The sequence below is a fragment of the Molothrus aeneus genome, chromosome 1, assembly GCF_037042795.1.
Source record: "Molothrus aeneus isolate 106 chromosome 1, BPBGC_Maene_1.0, whole genome shotgun sequence".
In the NCBI taxonomy this organism is placed as follows: domain Eukaryota; kingdom Metazoa; phylum Chordata; class Aves; order Passeriformes; family Icteridae; genus Molothrus; species Molothrus aeneus.
The window spans coordinates 44,016,009-44,033,753 of record NC_089646.1 but is presented as its reverse complement, the minus strand read 5'-3'; the positions used below and the strand labels follow the sequence as shown (position 1 = coordinate 44,033,753).

General features: G+C 40.5%; 2 protein-coding genes across 2 annotated transcripts in view; one reads left to right on the top strand and one right to left on the bottom strand.

Moving 5' to 3' along the window:
- Nucleotides 1-3,035, top strand: part of ACAD11 (acyl-CoA dehydrogenase family member 11) — a 28,997-nt gene extending 25,962 nt beyond the window's left edge. The window contains exons 18-20 of the mRNA XM_066555992.1: nt 1,619-1,735; nt 2,147-2,256; nt 2,681-3,035. Of these exons, the coding sequence (XP_066412089.1) occupies nt 1,619-1,735; nt 2,147-2,256; nt 2,681-2,795 (342 nt within the window). The 3' untranslated portion in view covers nt 2,796-3,035. The remainder of the gene's footprint in view (nt 1-1,618; nt 1,736-2,146; nt 2,257-2,680) is intronic.
- Nucleotides 3,036-3,999: 964 nt separating this feature from the next.
- DNAJC13 (DnaJ heat shock protein family (Hsp40) member C13) overlaps nt 4,000-17,745 on the bottom strand; it is a 56,326-nt gene continuing 42,580 nt past the window's right edge. The window contains exons 43-57 of the mRNA XM_066555972.1: nt 17,091-17,204; nt 16,648-16,764; nt 15,949-16,126; nt 14,783-14,874; nt 14,328-14,427; nt 13,368-13,442; nt 13,090-13,202; nt 12,487-12,656; nt 12,077-12,119; nt 10,956-11,129; nt 9,813-9,992; nt 9,425-9,565; nt 8,846-8,989; nt 7,942-8,041; nt 4,000-4,832 (exon numbers count right to left, since the gene is read on the bottom strand). Coding sequence (XP_066412069.1) covers nt 4,735-4,832; nt 7,942-8,041; nt 8,846-8,989; nt 9,425-9,565; nt 9,813-9,992; nt 10,956-11,129; nt 12,077-12,119; nt 12,487-12,656; nt 13,090-13,202; nt 13,368-13,442; nt 14,328-14,427; nt 14,783-14,874; nt 15,949-16,126; nt 16,648-16,764; nt 17,091-17,204 — 1,839 coding nt within the window. The 3' untranslated portion in view covers nt 4,000-4,734. The remainder of the gene's footprint in view (nt 4,833-7,941; nt 8,042-8,845; nt 8,990-9,424; nt 9,566-9,812; nt 9,993-10,955; nt 11,130-12,076; nt 12,120-12,486; nt 12,657-13,089; nt 13,203-13,367; nt 13,443-14,327; nt 14,428-14,782; nt 14,875-15,948; nt 16,127-16,647; nt 16,765-17,090; nt 17,205-17,745) is intronic.

Genomic DNA, 17,745 nt, shown 5'->3' with positions numbered 1-17,745 from the left:
CAATGTGCAATGAATTAGATATCTTTTGCTGGATTTGAATGTGGATTTTTTCACTGTGTGTTGTTCTCTGCTTTTCCTGATCAATTTGGACAGGTATTTTTTCAGGCATGCAGTTTATGTTTCTGTTACAATCTGAGTTCACCATTTTTGTGTATCCATTCTGTCACCTGGCTGTCTCCATTCAGAACCACTGGAGACATTTAGGGGTCTAAATTTCACTGAAAATGTTATTTCTTTGATCAAATATTTGTAGTTGTGTATGAAAGTACAGACCACATCAAGGGAAGATTGGAGATCGTTGCTCTTATCTTGCTCAGGATTGAAATACTGTTTCATGAGCAAGAGCTTGCTAAAATAATAAAAATATGACAGTCTGCTTTGTAGAAGAACTATCCGAGTTTGGTAGTTGGTCTGTCGTATTTCAAGTGTTCCTTAATTTTTCCCAACAGCTAGGATAGCTTTATTGGAAAAAACACAAGTAAAAGCAATGGAAAGAGGAAATTGAATTAGCATGTGGCACAGATTGTAGCAAATTGTTTGTGCAGATCCAGAGGGAGCAACTTTACACATCTGTATTTCCAGTCATATCATTTCCCAACTTCCCTTCACCACCATAACCTAGAATGAGTAAGAGGTGCATGAGGCACTCTGGCTCTCAGAAGCTTGTTGAAGTAACAGTGATGTTTGATGAAGCCACAGGCCTCGCCTGGAGGCAGCTGCAGAGCCCATGCAGGTCCTTCACAGTGAGGATGGCTAAGACAAGGTGAGGCTGGTGGCTTCCCTGAGTACCAGGGTGCCTGCCCCAACCCAGGCCATCATTTATGGCCCCAGAAGCTGCTGACTGAAGAGAATTGAACACCCCATCTAGGTTTGGATCACCTTTGCTGCAACCAGCCAAGCTGAGCTTCCAGATTGCACTGAAGCAAGTGCTGCACATTTACTTTTGTGTCCTACAAAATCCACAGCCCTAGAAATGGAGGCTGGGTGAGGCTCCAAACAGTTTTTGCACTGACAAGCATCACAAACATTTGTTTCTCCTGTGATATGTTGGCTGCAGGGGGGAATTAGCTAAGAAGAGCAGGGAAGGGCTGCCAAGATCATAACTTCATTTTGGATCCAGACAGTTACTAATTTATCATCAGTCAGAGGCAGCAGGCACCACCCTGCAGCTGTTCGTCTCTGTGTCATGCACCACACAGCACCAGTTTAAGCAGAAAAAGAAATTCCTCCTCCCTTTCACCCCCTTATTTCTATATACTGGGGCTTATCATATGGACAGAAGGCTGTTAAGGGTGGTAAGAGGTAAAGGAAAGCAGGAAGGAAAAAGCAGGCATGGAAGAGCTTCTGGAAAATGGCCAGCACACAGTGGGGGTCTGATCAGGTGCCAGAATCCACAGGTTTTCCCTTTTCTTGTTTCCTGGCAGAGCAATTCTTTTCCTATCTTTAATATTTCTGTTAGTCAAGTGTTTTCTTTATTATGCCTCATCTTAGATATGCTTTAATTTGCACACAAGTGGCTGTAGGTTGGCTGAACGTGCACACGCTGAGGAAGAGGGGCAGCTCCATGTCTGCTCAGAGGCATTAACTGATGTTCTGATGTTGGCTTTGGGACCTGCAGGAAGTTGTTGCCCACTGGATTGCGGAGTGTCGTCTTAGCATAGAACAGGCTCGCCTGCTCACACTACAAACAGCCCGCAAGATCGACATGTTGGGCAACAAAAGAGCAAGGAGAGAGGTAAATTTTATTTTTTGGTAGCTAGGACTTGGTGGATGCAATGCCTGTGCATTCAGCTGGTTAAAAGACAAGGTAAAACATTATTAAACATTATTATTTTAAGTGTGGAGTATAAATCCATGTTGAAAAGAGCCTTAAGATATGCTTTTAATTTTCAGAAGATTGGGGAGTGATCTCAGTCAGAAGTGGAGATGAATCTGTTCAAGCATTGCTTGCTTGTCTCAACACAGTAAGATAGTTTTGAGTGACTGGAAAGTTTTACCATCCCTGGGAGCGGGAACAGCAGAGCTCTCATCCAACCCCAAGAGGAAGGAATGTACTGAGAGATACCAATATTCAATAAAAGTGTTGGGTAAATATTTTCACTTGGTTGTGAAACTATTACTGATAATGTGGTTCTTCTAACCACAGGTAGCCATGACCAAAGTGGTTGTTCCACGAGCTGTACTTAAAGTGATTGACTGTGCAGTTCAAGTGTGTGGTGGAGCTGGAGTTTCTCAGGATTTTCCTTTGGCGTTCATGTAAGTAAAAGGAGATTTCCTGTAGATTTAAAGCATTTCTTTTATGATAATTTATAACACCTGTTTCACCTCAGCATGAAATAATAGTGTATGTCTCTTTAAGCTATAAAATTTAAACCAATTGTTTTTATAGTGCAATTAGCCTTACAAAAAATAAAAGCTGGCACTGGGCCTAAAATAGTTCTTATCAGCAGTAAAGAGGATGTGCTTCTAAAACTTAATGTTATCTCTTATGGCCTTGGGGAGAAACAAAACTTCTGAATTCCCAGCCCACCCATCTCAATCCTGCCAGGAAGATTTTGCTGCAGTATCTCTCATGTGACAGCACTTTTTCAAGCAAAGGCAGCAAAATCAGTGCTGAGAGCTCCTGTGTGGCTGCTGTGGCAGGTCAGGAGGCCAGGCCTAACTCAGCTCTCCCCCACAGGTTCGCATCCATACGCACCTTGCGCCTGGCAGACGGGCCCGATGAAGTTCATCTCTCAACAATTGCAAGGTGGGAACTCCTTGATCAGTCCAAGAAACTCACTGCAAAAATCTAATGTCAGCATAAAGCCTTCTCTAATGGAGGGAAGATTAAGGCAAAGTTTCAGTGTAATAATGGTATCTAAGATAAAACTGAATGAACACAAAAACTTGATTCAAACTGGAAGCAATTCTCTCACTATTTTCACTTATTACACTTAATAATTATGGGCTTGCGTTTAAGAATTTGCATAACACCATGCAATAACTTATCTGGGTTTCTTTATAATACTAAATAAAATCTATTTTTAAACAGGCCTAAAGTGCTTTCTTTGTTCTGAATCAAAGCATTTTATCATTTTATTGTAGAAAAAGCAGTTTTGAGTCAGAAATCCCACACAATTTAATTTATTGCAAGCTAGGCTAAAGTTTTGAATTTGTTAAATTGACAAACACTGGGGGTAGTACCTTGCTTTTTCTTTTCCAAAGCTCAGCTGCAGTCCAACCCTCTGCTCCCCAGTTCCTGCTCTCAGCTGCCTTCCTTGTCACTGAGACTACACTCAGTCCTGCCCCCAGCCCCACTCAAGTGAGGCTCAGGGCAGCACAGAAGGCTGGAGCCTGGAGTGATTCCTGGAGTTAGGATAATCACTTCTCAGCTTACACAGGGCTGGTAACTTAAGGGCAGTGAAGTTAAGGACACAAGGGTTTACTGTTTGCATGAACAAACAAACTCCCCCCTCCAAGCTCCTTCCTGTTGGAGCCTGGGGAGAACACCCTGAGCTTGGCTCAGTCTTCAGGATGAGGCTGTGCCAGTTCTGTCCTTGAGGCCAGAGCCGAGTGCTCGCCTCAGGGTGTCCAGCTACAGCTGCAGTGGTCACTCAGGGGGTACAGTGGCAGAGTACCTAGAACTAGAAGCATTCCACAAAGTATCCTTACCTCATGATGCTTAAAACCAAGATTATAACCTCTTTTGAGAAAGCAGTAATTCTCGTTTACATTTCCATCCACCTTAGTTTCCTCTTGCTTCCTGCCAAGAATGTTTTCCAGGAAGTTGAAAGTGTCAGCAGGTCAGTGGCTGAAATGCACTTCAACTACAAAACCACCTGCACTACTACATATGGTTCAGGAGTTCTGCTCTAGGCTGTCAAAACCTGCACAATGTGTTTTTTCAACCAAGAATGCCCAGGATCATATTTAGCCACGTTCCAGTTAGGGTCTTGGACTACCCTCATTTCTCTCACTTTCAATGAACAGCTAGACAAGAATACCACTTTTATCTCATTAACAAGGCTCTTAATTCCCTTTATTTTAAAATTCTATGTACATATGAATGATCTGTATAATGTACACTCAATATAGAAAGTTTTTATATACTGGATAATGTATAGAACATTTCACAATTACACTAATTTCTTACATAACATGTCAACTTTTTAAGGTTTTTTTGCTGAAGCTTTGTCAATTTGGTCAAGCCAGTTATACATACAAATGTCTAATGCTGTTTGATCCAAGGAAGAAGATAATGTTAATGATTAAGGACATGAGTGAACTGGTGCAGGAACAAACCCTTTCAGGTCATGTTCAATGGAAGTGATCACATCAGACTGAGAAATGAAGGGATGCCCTTTTAGTGGGGTCAGTGAGGTCAAAGTTATTTTAGCCCAATTCCTCTAGACTGTAGCTCAACTCCAGTCATGCTAATTCGTAAAATATAAAAACTAGGAAAGTTTGATTCACAGTCTTGTAAACAAATATAAAGGAACAAAATGTGCTTATGTACAACAAGAAAAAATTCTTGTGTACCCATTTCAGCTGATCCACAGAGTGCTTTCTTGTGTTACAGTGTGGAAGTTAGAATCACTGACTTTTCCTAGAAAAAAAAGTCATAGAAAAAAGGAATAACACTGTCATAAACACCTGGCAAGGCAGTAAGTTCACTTCAATGTATTGGAGGAAAGTGCTGTTCCTCATCACTGGCCAGTCTGCCTTTGTCTCTTCCACAAGGATTTCCAGTCCTTAGCTGACATCTCCCACTTCGTTGTCTACCGGGGGTGGTACGTTGGGCATTACGGATGACGTCGTCCCTGCAGTGAGGTAACCAGCAACTCCAGGGCCTTTCAGGAGGAAAACAAATACTGGGGATTAGTTCTCCCTCAACTGGGTGACTGAACAGCTTTATTCCCTCTGGTAACACTCAGATACATCATCTGAGTCAACCAGACACCTTACACAAGAACATTTAAGAGTTTTTCTTTAGATTCTCTAAAATCTAGGGACACTAGAAACTAAGACTTCTTAGTCTACCAAGTGGAATAGCTTGTGGGGACCATTTTTGGGCTTGCTCAGTTTTTTTTTTTATTCTGATATGCCAAATAAGAGAACAAGAACCCCAATCACCTGCATTACCCATCTCACCTTCCATCATGGAAGCAACAGTAAAGCAGGGATGGCATTCCTTTGCTAAAGAAAGGCCCTGCCATGGAATTAAAGTGAGTTCAGGCATGTGTTCCACTACTGGGCTCCTTGTGTATCTTTTCAGTGTTTTAAAGGTTTTTCCCAGCTGCATAGTTCCAGGAAGCCCAATGGGCTGGCCCATGAAGAAACAGAACTGCCTAAAGCTTGTCTAGCCAGCATTTTGTGCCTTCAGTTGGAATAAAGTGACAGCATTCTTGGGATACAGAAATTCTATACTGGAGATCCAGGACTCACACCATTACTAAGTTTCTATGTTGATTATAATAGGGGCAAACAGTTTTGCCCTGCAGGCAAAGCCCCTCTCCCTGGAATTGAAGCCTGGAATTAAAAATTTAGTCATATTGAAACTTTCAACAAATGCAATAAAAATGTAGGTTGCAGCATGAAGTGTTTTAACAGTAATTTTTATCATATTAGTGACTAGAAAACTGATCACACCAATACAGCAATCAACTTGGTCTTAGACCTCCAGCCTACACTGCCAATATTCAACATACTAAATTCTGCTGGGTCCTGTACTCTTCCCCTTTAAGCCATCCTCACTGAGTTCTCCCAAATTTACTATTCCTTCCAGCCCCACCCTCCTTTCTCACACTTCAGCCAAAACATCAGAGCGTGGTTGGTCTCCCTGTAAACAGTCCCACACTACTACTGCGAGGCAGAGAGCAAAACAAGCAGTGCCTCTGGCCATAAAAAGCTCTCTGGCTGCAGGAGAGGACCTCTCCTTGCCAGCCCATCAGTGGAACCTGCCAAGTGTCACACCCACTGCTACCCATCCTAGTGCAAAAATTCCCCATAGTTATCTTGTGCCTCAAGCTTTTCCATTCCCAACATAATTCCAAAGCTGAATTCCTGTGTAGTACCAGCCAGTACCAGCCAGTGCAGGTGTCAGTGTAGTGTGTCGGTGTTGGGCAGTTTGGGACCAGGCATTTGTACAGCTCTAGGACATGCATCTGTTACTCGGAATGCAGCGAGCGCAGCGTGCGTTCTGCGAGGTGGTATCTACCTGCTTTAGAGAGCTACACAGAAGTTAGCAAGCTGCCTGACACAGCAGATCTAAAGCCCACTTCTCAGGTGAAGGGGACTGCTGCCAGTTAGAAGGGAAGGAGAAGAGACACCTGAGGGAAGAGAAATAAGCAAGGGAAGTTTCAAGGGAAGTGCAAATAGCAAAGCAATTTGAAGCAAGACATAAGGCAGAATACAAGATAAAAGAGGTTAAAAATAAAGCTTAGTTTCCATCTACACTTTGCATTTCTACAGCACCTTCATTCTACATTGGCAAGCACTTAAACATTAGGCAATTTAAAAGCAGCAAATGGCCTTAAGGCAATTGGAAAACTGTATTGCCCCCAGTCTCAAGGCTGACCACATCTGATATAGTTTCAGTTCTTGGCCAATAATCAATCAGCATTTTCTTCCTATTCCTAAATCTATAATATTTATGAAATGCAGTACAAACTGAATCAGTTCCAGTGTTCTTTGTCAAACTGGCATTAAACAATACAAAACCAGAAAACCCCTGTTCAGCGCTAAAGCGCAGAGTCCTGTGTGAAAAAAATACATCAAGTGTTCCAATACCTACTCTCAAAATACAAGCAACTACTTCTAGAAGTTGTAGTTCCTGACTTGAAAGGTTCTTGCTTCATTTTCTCAAAATACATGCTAGTATCTTGCAGGAAAAACTCTGACCATCTGATTTATACCCCATTAATTCAGTTATGCTCAAAAGCTTTACCAAGATTCCTAAATTGGGTTAGGTGAGAAAGTTCCATGTGGCACATGGCTGTGTCCACAATGGCTTGTCACAAAGGACTTTCAAACCTCACCTGTCAGGCAAAGCTTTTGAGACCAAGCATTTGTTCAGCTGATGGCTACTGAGGAGCCAGAAGTTTGCAGACAATTTGCTGCAATGCCATTATTTGCTACATATGAAAACATTTTATATGATAGTGATGTTTTGGACTGTGATACTGTGCCTGTCAAGTGCTGCTCAAGTGAAGGAAGAACAGGAGTTGATTTACAGTGACATAACTGATCTGGGATTATGTCTGCACCATGCAAGGAAGTTCCCTCAGATGCCAACCTTACTGTGCACACAATGCACAGCACACACAGCTAAAATGCTCTTCATTACCAGTGGGGCTGGGGTGCATCTGAAGTGCCTTTTCAATCTTGGTGGCACCAGCAGGGGAGCCACCCAAGGTGCACCATGGCAGCAGTGAAGCAAATGCTGCAAGCTCCACATACAGGCATGAGGCCACCCTGGCAGGACACTGATTCTGGCTGGGACATAGCCTCATACTCCAACCTATTAGTATTCCAACTTTTCGAACAGTACAACTACCTGCCTAACCCAAAAGTCGTGTTAATTCACACAGCCAACTGATATAGACAGGTTCTAGAACTGAAGTAGACTGATCCTGAGAAAACATAGAAAGCTATTGTCATTCATCAGTTTCAATTACATCTTTGCTCTATCACTAAAGAGTACTTGCAAGTCTTGCCAGTACCCAGATCCTGTTGCTAAGTATGTACAGTAAAGACTATGCAGAGAAATACATTCTCAACTAGCAAGAAGTTTACCTTTTAGTAAGTGTTTTAAGAACTTACTGTATTTTTACAGCACTGACTGTTCAGACCATGTGATGGTACTAGATCCTGGGGATAAACAGTAACTCCAGAGTCCAGTGTGACAATTAAGTAACAGTTCAGTATAATTCAGGACATAAACAGGAAAGAGTTGCTAACCTGTGAGGTATCCTGATGTTTGTGTATCAGAAATGAACAAATCGTGTTTCTGATCCTTGAAGGCACTCCAAACAGAAGAACGGGACAGAATTTCATTTACCTGCAGTATTTGAAGAGATAACACTGTGAGCAAGTGCCATTTGTCATGTTCTAGGCAAACAAATCCATTTTCTATTGCCAAACCATTCAGAAGAGATTACATCAAAGAATGTGGCAGTAGTACGGGCTGCAATATGGAATTTGTGCACATTTCCAAGGAGACTTTTCCATGTGAATTGTGCAGTTGAACACAATGCTCAAAAGAAGTTATTCAGTAGCTCCACTTTATCCTTTGTTCCCCAGAAAGGTGACAAGGAAAAGCAACCCTAGAAGCAGCCCTTGCCACTCACTGACAGCTGAGGGAGAATAGGACTTTTCCTGTACTAGAGCAAGATAGGGACTACTTGGAAGAAAGACTATTCCAAGTTCCCACCCCTTGAGAAAGCTTTCAACAAAAGCATAAGAAGAAGGCATTAAGAACTAGCACAGTTACTGGGACAAATTTACTTAGATGTACATCCATAATGCTGCTGCACTTATGTATTTATTTAGAAAACAGAAGAGAAATTTACATTTATAACACAAGTTCTGAAGAGTTGTCAGTTAAAGATAACCAGTTCATAGAACATTTCTGCACTTGGGATTTGTCTTTTTTATTAGTGGTCTTCACATGCATTGAACCAACGACTTCTCCACAAGCAAGAGGTGAAGAAATTCCAAACCATAATCATTTTGAAGTTGCAGTGTGTTAACACTTTAGGTGAAATGATGCAAATGACAGCCAGAAGATTAAACAAGGGATGTTCAGAATTTGGTACACACCTACCAAGTGTCAAAGCCCAGATAAGGACTTGTGAGTACTCACCTGTTCCCCATACTGCAGGCTACGAGACATGGATTTCAGAGTCTTAACAATCTGAGCTTTTGTTGCAGATGGGCTCTCCAGGGTCTCAAGACCAACACCTTCAAGCAGCTTCAGAAGATAAGGGACCAAATCTGCTTTCAAAGCCTGCAAACATACCCAAATGAGTTGTCTTAACATGGACAGGAAGTTCCAAACAGAATTTTTATATCACTAGCATTAGTGTGAACCAGAAGTGCCAACAGCTATTACTACAAATGCCAAGATGAGTCCATTTTTCCTGAGCTGTATGAATACAAACAAGAGAAAGCAAAGATACTGTCCAGCAATTCTGCTCTATCTAGGTGTAAACTCAGTTGAATTAGTTGGCATTCCACTACACTTTTTTAGATGACACAACACTCCCCTGTGCATTAAGCTTCAATGCTCAAGTAACATCCTTGAACAGGTCTGCATTTTAGATAAAAAACTTTTCCAACAAGAAAAGCACATTAGTTAAGTGTCCAGGAGGCTCCCCAGATGCCATTTAAGTTAACAGTTTAAATATACCACATTTCTACAGTCTGAGATTATACTACTTACTTGGGCTACTAAGTCAGTTTGCTCCTTCTGAAACATTCGATTCAGTGTTTCACAGGCTATCCCAACTACATCCGATCTCTTCTTCATTCCATTCATCAGAGGGCCAATGGTCTCCAGCGATGCCATCGCTCTAACACAAAGCTGTAGAGAGATAAACATCCTGAGGACTTAATTTTATCCCAAAATTAATGGTTATTGCAGGTATGGTCAGCCAACACCATACGTCTCTCAGTGTTTAATCAAGCAATTCTCCATTATTAGCTATAGGTCCCTGCTCACTTGCTACACAGTATTTACAGTTAGAACAGTCCTTTTAGGAACACTACTAAACAATACAAGTAACTCCAGCTATGCTTTTCTCCCCTCAAGCACTTAAATGATTCAGTACCTCATTGTCTGACAATATGTGCATGACACGAATGGCACTTTTAGGAATGGCATTGTTCTTGTGATTCATAGCCTGGATTATCTTGTGAAGATGACCAAGAGGAGGAACTTGATCAGCTAGCTGAGGCTGGGCACTGAACAGGCACACAGTTGCTGTGGTAATGGTTTCTAAAGTTTCCCCCTGCAGAAAATTGAAAATCAATAGAAAGTGTAACTCAGTAAAGTATCATCACAATAACAACATTTCTCACTTGCTTTGCATTATAAATTCTTTTCCCTAATGCTTTTATATCACTTTGTTCTCAATCTGTTAAAGCAACAAGTGAAGAACATGATTATCAGCTCAAATAGTGGCAAACATTCACTAGTTCCACAAATACAGATCACACAGGAATTCCTAACCACTATTTCTAGCATACTGAGAATCCAGTGTATCTGGCTAAGTTGCTTGGTGGAAGCACTGATAGCATGGATGTTTGGCTGACCACCTGAATTCCTAAAGGATTCTGCAGTCTGTGCAGAAGCACTCGTCATGCCCTGTGTATTCTGCATGCCTCTACAATCTGCTGTCACATCTTTGTAATAAAGGTGCCTGTTTTATTCAACATGCTAGTTAGATTCCATCCTGCAAGTCTAACACAGAATCTGTCTGAACACTGTTTAAAAATTAATTTTTAAACTGTAACACATTTCCTGTGCTCATTACACTAACTAAGGTGGCAGCCTTAGTCACATAATTTATACCAGAGTGGGAACTTAGTGTTGCAGAAGGACAACAGAAGTCTCAAGAACAGAAAATTTTTAGGTGGCGTAGAACAAGGCCATTTTTTTAGGTTGGTCAGTCATGGAATAATTAAAAGAGACACCTCATTTGTTAAGCCTCATCTCTAGCACAAAATAAGTCTCTAAGACTTAACTGAAGCTAATTCTATGGCTTCAGGAACTTTAAAGACCTTGATTCATGTTCAAAAGTTGCCTAAACATATCAACACACTTTTACAGAGAGTCAGAAAGCAGACAGAAAACCCCATTTATGATGGGAATAAAATGTGAGAATCTAGGCTAATCAGAAACTAAAAGACTAAAAACTTTAAGAATGCTAAACAAATTCAAAGCATAGAATCAGAAAAAAAAATCATCTTACATGGGGGTTATTTTTCTCCAGTAGTTCAGTAAACTTTTCCAACAGTGCAATGAGAAATTCTCTTGGTTTCCGTAAAACCCAGGCCGGCTGGGCAATAAAAATCCTCAGGAAGACTCCCCCCACTGAAAGTTCACCTTCTGCTTCACCATACACCACAGCAAAGTCTTCAGGCAGCTATTGAATTGCAAAGTAGAAGTTATTGACAAGGGTATTTGAGAGACCTAAAACTGTTTCTCTAAGTGGTCACGGTCACTAACTGTATTCTCTGAAACAGAGCTGTGCAAGGCCAATAAACCCTTCATCTTGAAAGAACATGAGGTAAGAAGTGACAGCAGAAAGAACAGTGCAGTGCAGGCAGTACCACTACAGTGAACTTTTCTTTCAAAGAACACAAATAACTGAACCTACAACTGCAACAGTGGCAAACCCTAGTTCAAGAGAAGCACCAGCAACGAGGCTGATGATACAACAGCCCTTTCCTTCCTTGCACACTTCAGGGAAAGGTTTCTCACCATCACTCCAGGGAAGTTTCCAGTTTTCATCTGGATCAAAATAGACATTATGATGTGTTCAGAAACTGGTTTAATGTTGAACTAGAGGACTGTGGGAAGGAAGTCATGTCTAGCTTTTCACAGATACTGGGAATCAATACATGCTGAAACACCTCATTGATGGGACTGATGCGAGGGAATGGCTTAAGGACTCGAATATTTTTTGAGACCCAGTGACTTACTAAAGTTACTTCACATTTACCAAGAGCAGGTTTACTATGGCTGTGTAGTGACAGGACTTTTTCCAGCAAGCCAGTGATGTCTCAATATTCTCCTTTGTTGCTGACTTTTGATGAGTTTTAGAAACACCTAAACTATCAAAATGTTCAGAGTATGCTGACAGTGGTTTTACCTATGTCTCATTTCAAGCTGCAAGCTAGTAACAATAGCATCAATTCAACATTAAACCAGTTATGTTTTCAGTTATGAACAGTTATGTTTACAGCACAGCAGTGAACTCCTGTTAGTACTTTAAGAGAAAAGCCTGTTAAGAGTCCAATACAAGCATCTATTATCATGTGGCTTACAGCCTCCATGGACACACCCAAAGCAGAAACAGGATAGTTTTACCTTCCAGTTAGTGTCAGGGTTGTCCCTCTGAAGTTTAAAGTGCCTTTAAAAAGAAAGTAAGTTTTAATGAGCAGTAAAAGAAGCAGTTGTCTTCTCTACTTGACACCTTAGTCTCCCTCCATCATTGTGCAGCAGCTCCAGTTTCTAAGCTCCATTCTACCCCCATTGTATCCCTCCAAATCCTACAGCAAGTGAGCAAGTACCTGGACTGTGCACAAACTGCACCTGCATCACTGACTTACTGGTACAGTACACAAACAGTGAACAAGTTTATTTCACTGAAGTCTGGCTTGTAAGAATTCTACTTTATACAGGCAAAGCTCTGTCTCACAGTTCTTTTACAGCAACTCTGGTTCACTGCCAGAGAGTGTCTCAGTTAAAGATAACTGAGTCAGAAGGTTTCCACATACTCAAGCATCATTTCTCGAACTGTTGTTGATACTTTCTCTCTGGAGCTGTCATTCCAAATTAATTCTGGATTTTCATGGGTTCCCTCAAAGATATGAACAGCAGCTTCAGGGTTGTCTCTCATGGCATCCATGAAGACTCCAGGTAAAAATTTCATTAGTGTGATTCTAACCTAGAAGGGATGAACATAAATGACACTTAGTCTATCATATGACAAACTAACTGACAGGACAAGCTCACAGAAATAGAAAACTCCACAATGTCCAACTGTCTTTAATGCAAGAATTGTCAAGTGCTAGACTACAACACCACAAAATAAAACGGTGCCATCATTTCAAATAGCAATACCCAGTGACACTGAAATCTAGGTCTCTACTGTAAAGTCATTACAAACGGAAACCAAACTGCTTATACAAGTTACTGTACATACAAGAGTTTCTAGAAGTCTGCTCACTTTAACTTCAGATTAGAAGTTAAATTTTGAAAAAGCCTGATTGCTCCTTACATGAGTATTTCAGACACAGAAGAGGATTTTTTTGCTCACCTTTAGAGAGATGCAGGTAATATCAAGAAAGAGTTCCAACATGAGCTGTTAAGATTCTTACCTTTGGACCCACCAGCTTATCTGCAGTCATTTTAGCAAAAAGCTCTGCCGTTTGGGCTCGGACCTGTGGATGAGTTGAGTTGCAAAACATATCTAATAAGTAGATCAAAGCACCTGTAAAAAAGAGATAGGGAGCATCCAACTTAGTATATTTTTCTGGTCACAAATAGTAGAAAATCTCCAATTCCACACTGATTATTTTAAAGGGAAGAAAGTGGCCACTCCATGCACTTTAGGCCCATTGTTGCAGACACATTTGCCTTCAGTGTAGTACTGTACCTTTTGCCATGGCCTCTTTAATTATTTTTGTGCTAGATGTCAGAGCATACAAAGTTTCAAGGACAAGCTGCCGACCTGTCAAAATAAAGAGCCTTTAAGAACTTTGTGTCACAGAGAATGAATAAGGGAAGATAAATGTAACTGATCTCAACAGAAAACAGTATCAAAATGCAATAAAGCTTCGGACAATTACAAACTTAGGGATTTCTGCCTACACTACATTAGTTAAGGAATGTCAAATCAATCCCACATTCTAATACAGCATAACTTCTTAATTAGATTCTAATTAGCTATATTCCCAGAAATAATTTGTCAATGGAACACTACACAATTCAGAAGTGATCAGAATACCTGCATTTCCTATGTTTCAGGTCACACATTTAAGACAAAAAACTGGTCACACACATTTACAACATTTTTGTAAACCATCCTTGTTAGCTTTGGATATGATAGTCACTAATGTTTAAATCAGCTGACAGAAGTGACTTAGCAGCATATCATAGGGCCTGTGTGATGACAGAGATGGTCTAAATGTAACATTTGTTAAAAAAACTATTTCTATTCCTGCTTCTTGTCATCTTTAAGAAAATGGCAATTCGTGTTTGATAGCTCTGCTTTTCTTATCTAGAAGAGGACAACCGATAGCTGAAGAATGTTGTTAGGACTAGGCATAGAAATGCTTCACTGAGGATGTATTGCAGTATTGTCTTTACTGCCTTCATTAACAGCTGAGCAACTGGAATGGAGCACAGCAACATTTGGGAAGCCTGAGGAAAGCTTAGTTCCAATGTATAGGTGTTCTTACTGTAGCTTCTATTCATAACCCAGCTCTCTATCTTATAAAGCTAACAAGACCATTGTAACCTAAAACTCAGAGCTAATTTCAGTCAGCTGCATTCTTATAAATTCCTGAGTTGGAAGCCCTTTCCCTTGCAAGATGGAGAATCCTATGGTACCTACTTGAAGGTAAGGAATGCAGGAGTGCCAGTAAGTTGGCAAGGACCATTGCTTCAGCAATGTTGTTAACACATTCTTGATTACTTGTTACTATGTTCACTACCTGCAAAAGATCAGAAACAGCACTTGATTATACTTCAGCTATTCAGACACTTCAGAAAACCCAGTGTATGAAGTCAGCCAATTCACTGGCCAACAGAACTGACATTTACAACGCTTGTTCCTGCCACCAAATTGTTTTGTCTCTTCAGGCAAAAAGGATGCAAAGGCACATACATGCATGACACATGTTCCTCCAAGGAGGAACTGACACCTTGGAACCCCAATCTTAGCATTTTTAGATGCTACCCTAACAGCTATACAATCAGGTTTGTTTATGGTGACTACATAAAGCATCCAGACAGGGAGGCTGGGAGTTTGTGGGGGTAGGTTTGTTTTTTGGTTGGTTTGGTTTTTACCTCCAGAGCCAACTGCTGCACCAGGCCAGCTCCATGAACACGCAGAAGGGAGAATATCAACTTAAAGTGCCCTATGCATTCACATTCAGAACCTGCAAGAGACCAAATAAGTTACTCTCCATGCTAGCCAAAGCATTCACTGAGGGCCAATTCCCAGGCCCATATTTCACTACACAGAGAGGTGTTAAAGACTACTCAGCTGCATGTAGTCAGCCACAGAAGTTTCAATAGCTCATAGAGGACAGCACCTGCTACAGAGTTAGAAGATTATGGACTCCTCTCCATTAATCTACCTTCCACAGAATTTCAGGTCAACAATATTTCAAAAACAAGAGGGTAACTCCCCACTCCAAGGAAAGTAAGTGATGTAATTCTTGGACTACCTAGTTACTTGCATTCTTATAAAACAACTAAACAAATTCTGTAATTTTATTTATCATTGACCATCAAAACCTATTGTCTTCAAAGACACTTGCCCTTTCAGAATGTCCCAGCTCAGAGCAGGCTCGCTGTCTCCAGCAGGAGCAGCTGCCTTCAGGTTTATAATTGCAAGCCTGGAGAACATCCCAACAAGTTATTATTAGATGCCACAATAGTAACATGATTTGTTTTCAGAAGTAGCATATAATACAGTAGGAAAACATCCTAATCATTTATCTCAGGCTTTTCCAGTCTGTACATTGATGTTTGCTCACTAAACTTTGCTGCCCACTCTCAAGAGCATCTTCTCCTCTTGCTTTACTACAGCCCTAACACAGGTGACATTTAGGTGTTTACTAGCACAAAGTACTCAGTTCAAGGAAGATTTTATGATGCAAGGAAGTTTAAAAAACAGCTGAAGATTCTTTCAAGGATTACAGGAAGTTTCTTTCAAGAAGTTTAAGTGATCCTAGCAACAGCAGGATTGAATTACATTTAAAACCTAATGATTCAGACATGAAAACAGATAAGGCTTGAATTTAACCCAAAATTTTGCTACATTTACCGACACTGTTTTCCAGGTAAGGTAAAAAACCAGCAAGCTTATATGGCTTACCAACAATGTTAAAGTCTGTCAGCAAGCAAAAAAAGCTCCTTTCTCACTGGAAGATACAGACTACAGAGGTTCAGAGTTTTTAAGGCTGTCCACAGAAGAATATACTGGGGAAGTTCAGTTTTAAGCCTACCTGGGTTGTGTTTTATGACGTTTCTCAGAGCCTCCAGGGCCATTTCAACTCTCCTTAAGCGATCTCCGTGTTGATTGGACTCCACTTTCCCAGTCTGAGTTATCGCCATGAGCGTATGAAGGTACTGTGCTTGTGAGCCTACGTAATCCAAGAGGCTTGCAGCAAATGCTTTAGGGAGCTTTGAAGTAGAGATGACAGCATTTTTAGTTGTGTGGTGGAACAGTACCCACAGTAGAAGAAAATGTATACAAATAACTTCTACATTTCACATATTCCTTTCTTCCAGGCAGGCAGATCTTCTCTATGATCACTTTAACATCTGGGTCACATTAAACCCTATTTCTATCTAATCATACACTTTAAAAGCTGCACTACTCCAACAGGTGTGTGTTTGCCCATACATAGAGATTGACTGTAAAGCCAATAGGCACATCCTGGAATTACTGAATCCACCCAAGTGTCTGCATCACAAGCTTGGAGAGAGAAGTCATTAAGACATCTGAAAAGCACATCATTATGACAGACTTGGTCTTTTAATTTATTCTGCACCAGTATAGAGCTTTCTCATAACATGCTGATCTTGAAGGAAATTTCCATAACATTTTGTATTTCCTCCATTCTGTTTGCACTGACAGATAAACAGGAAAAAGGAGCATTCCAAACGCTAGTTTCAAGAGAAATTTTTTAGCTACATCTCACCTCTAGTTGGAAAGTAGGGACCTCATTGTAGACTCTAACAAAAACCTCTCCCACAATAAGTTCCTTTGCATGGTCACTGAAGACAAAGTCAGATCCATAGCTCTTGTCACAATCACCCTTTAAGCAGAGATAAGCAGCACAAGCTCAGACAGAAAATCTTGTAGGAACTGTAAAGCTATAATTCCATCATGAAATAGGCAATACTTGAAAACTTAATGCTTCAGCAAGTCAGAAGCTCAGACTGAAACATAACACGAAATGAACAAGCAAAATCTTAGGGTTTCTTGTTTTCTTTTAAAAACTACTGAATGAAGAAAGTGACTTTGGGGTAGACAACAATGGATACTTGTATTAACCATACACTTGCATCCCTAGAGTATATAGGAAAACAAAACAGTTTTTTTAAAAAATAGTACTGAGATTTAAAGTAAAGAATATCTTACTCTCTTAATCATGCTTTCTTGCTGAGATTCCAAAAACTCAAGTAATTCAGCTCGTGTCCCATTGTTCCAGATCAAGTAGGGGTTCTCTGTGTTACTGTTAAGCATCTTCAGAGTCTAAGAAAAGGAATTTACACGATGTAACACATTTACACTAGTTTTGGATCGTTATGCACGGTAATCAGCATGTTTCATGGTAATCCCATTAACAGCTAGACTAATTACGCAAGCAAGTTTAAAAGCAGGAAACTTCCCATATTGGAAAAACATACAGGGAAAACAGTATGTGCAAGTTATGTGGTAAAGTACAATCTAAATTTTAGTTTTCTGTTTGTTCTGCTCTGAGACACACTTACTTCAGATTCTCCGTCCATTTTTGACAGTGAGCAGCAACTACCTGCAGTATCTCTTTACAGATGACTTCCTTGGCACCACTTTTTAAAAGTTAAACTTAACCTTTGCTCTCCATCATCATTATGTCCTTAAGCCTTGAACAATTAACTCCACATTTTTGTTCCTGTACTTGTTTTGCAAATATTAGTCTATAAAGCACTGTTCCTGTCCATAGTGTTTGAGGCTGAACCAGTTTATTTTCTCTGCAGTTACCTCAACTGCAAATAAAAATCACACTGCTGTTCTCAGTATCAAGTTGGTCTAA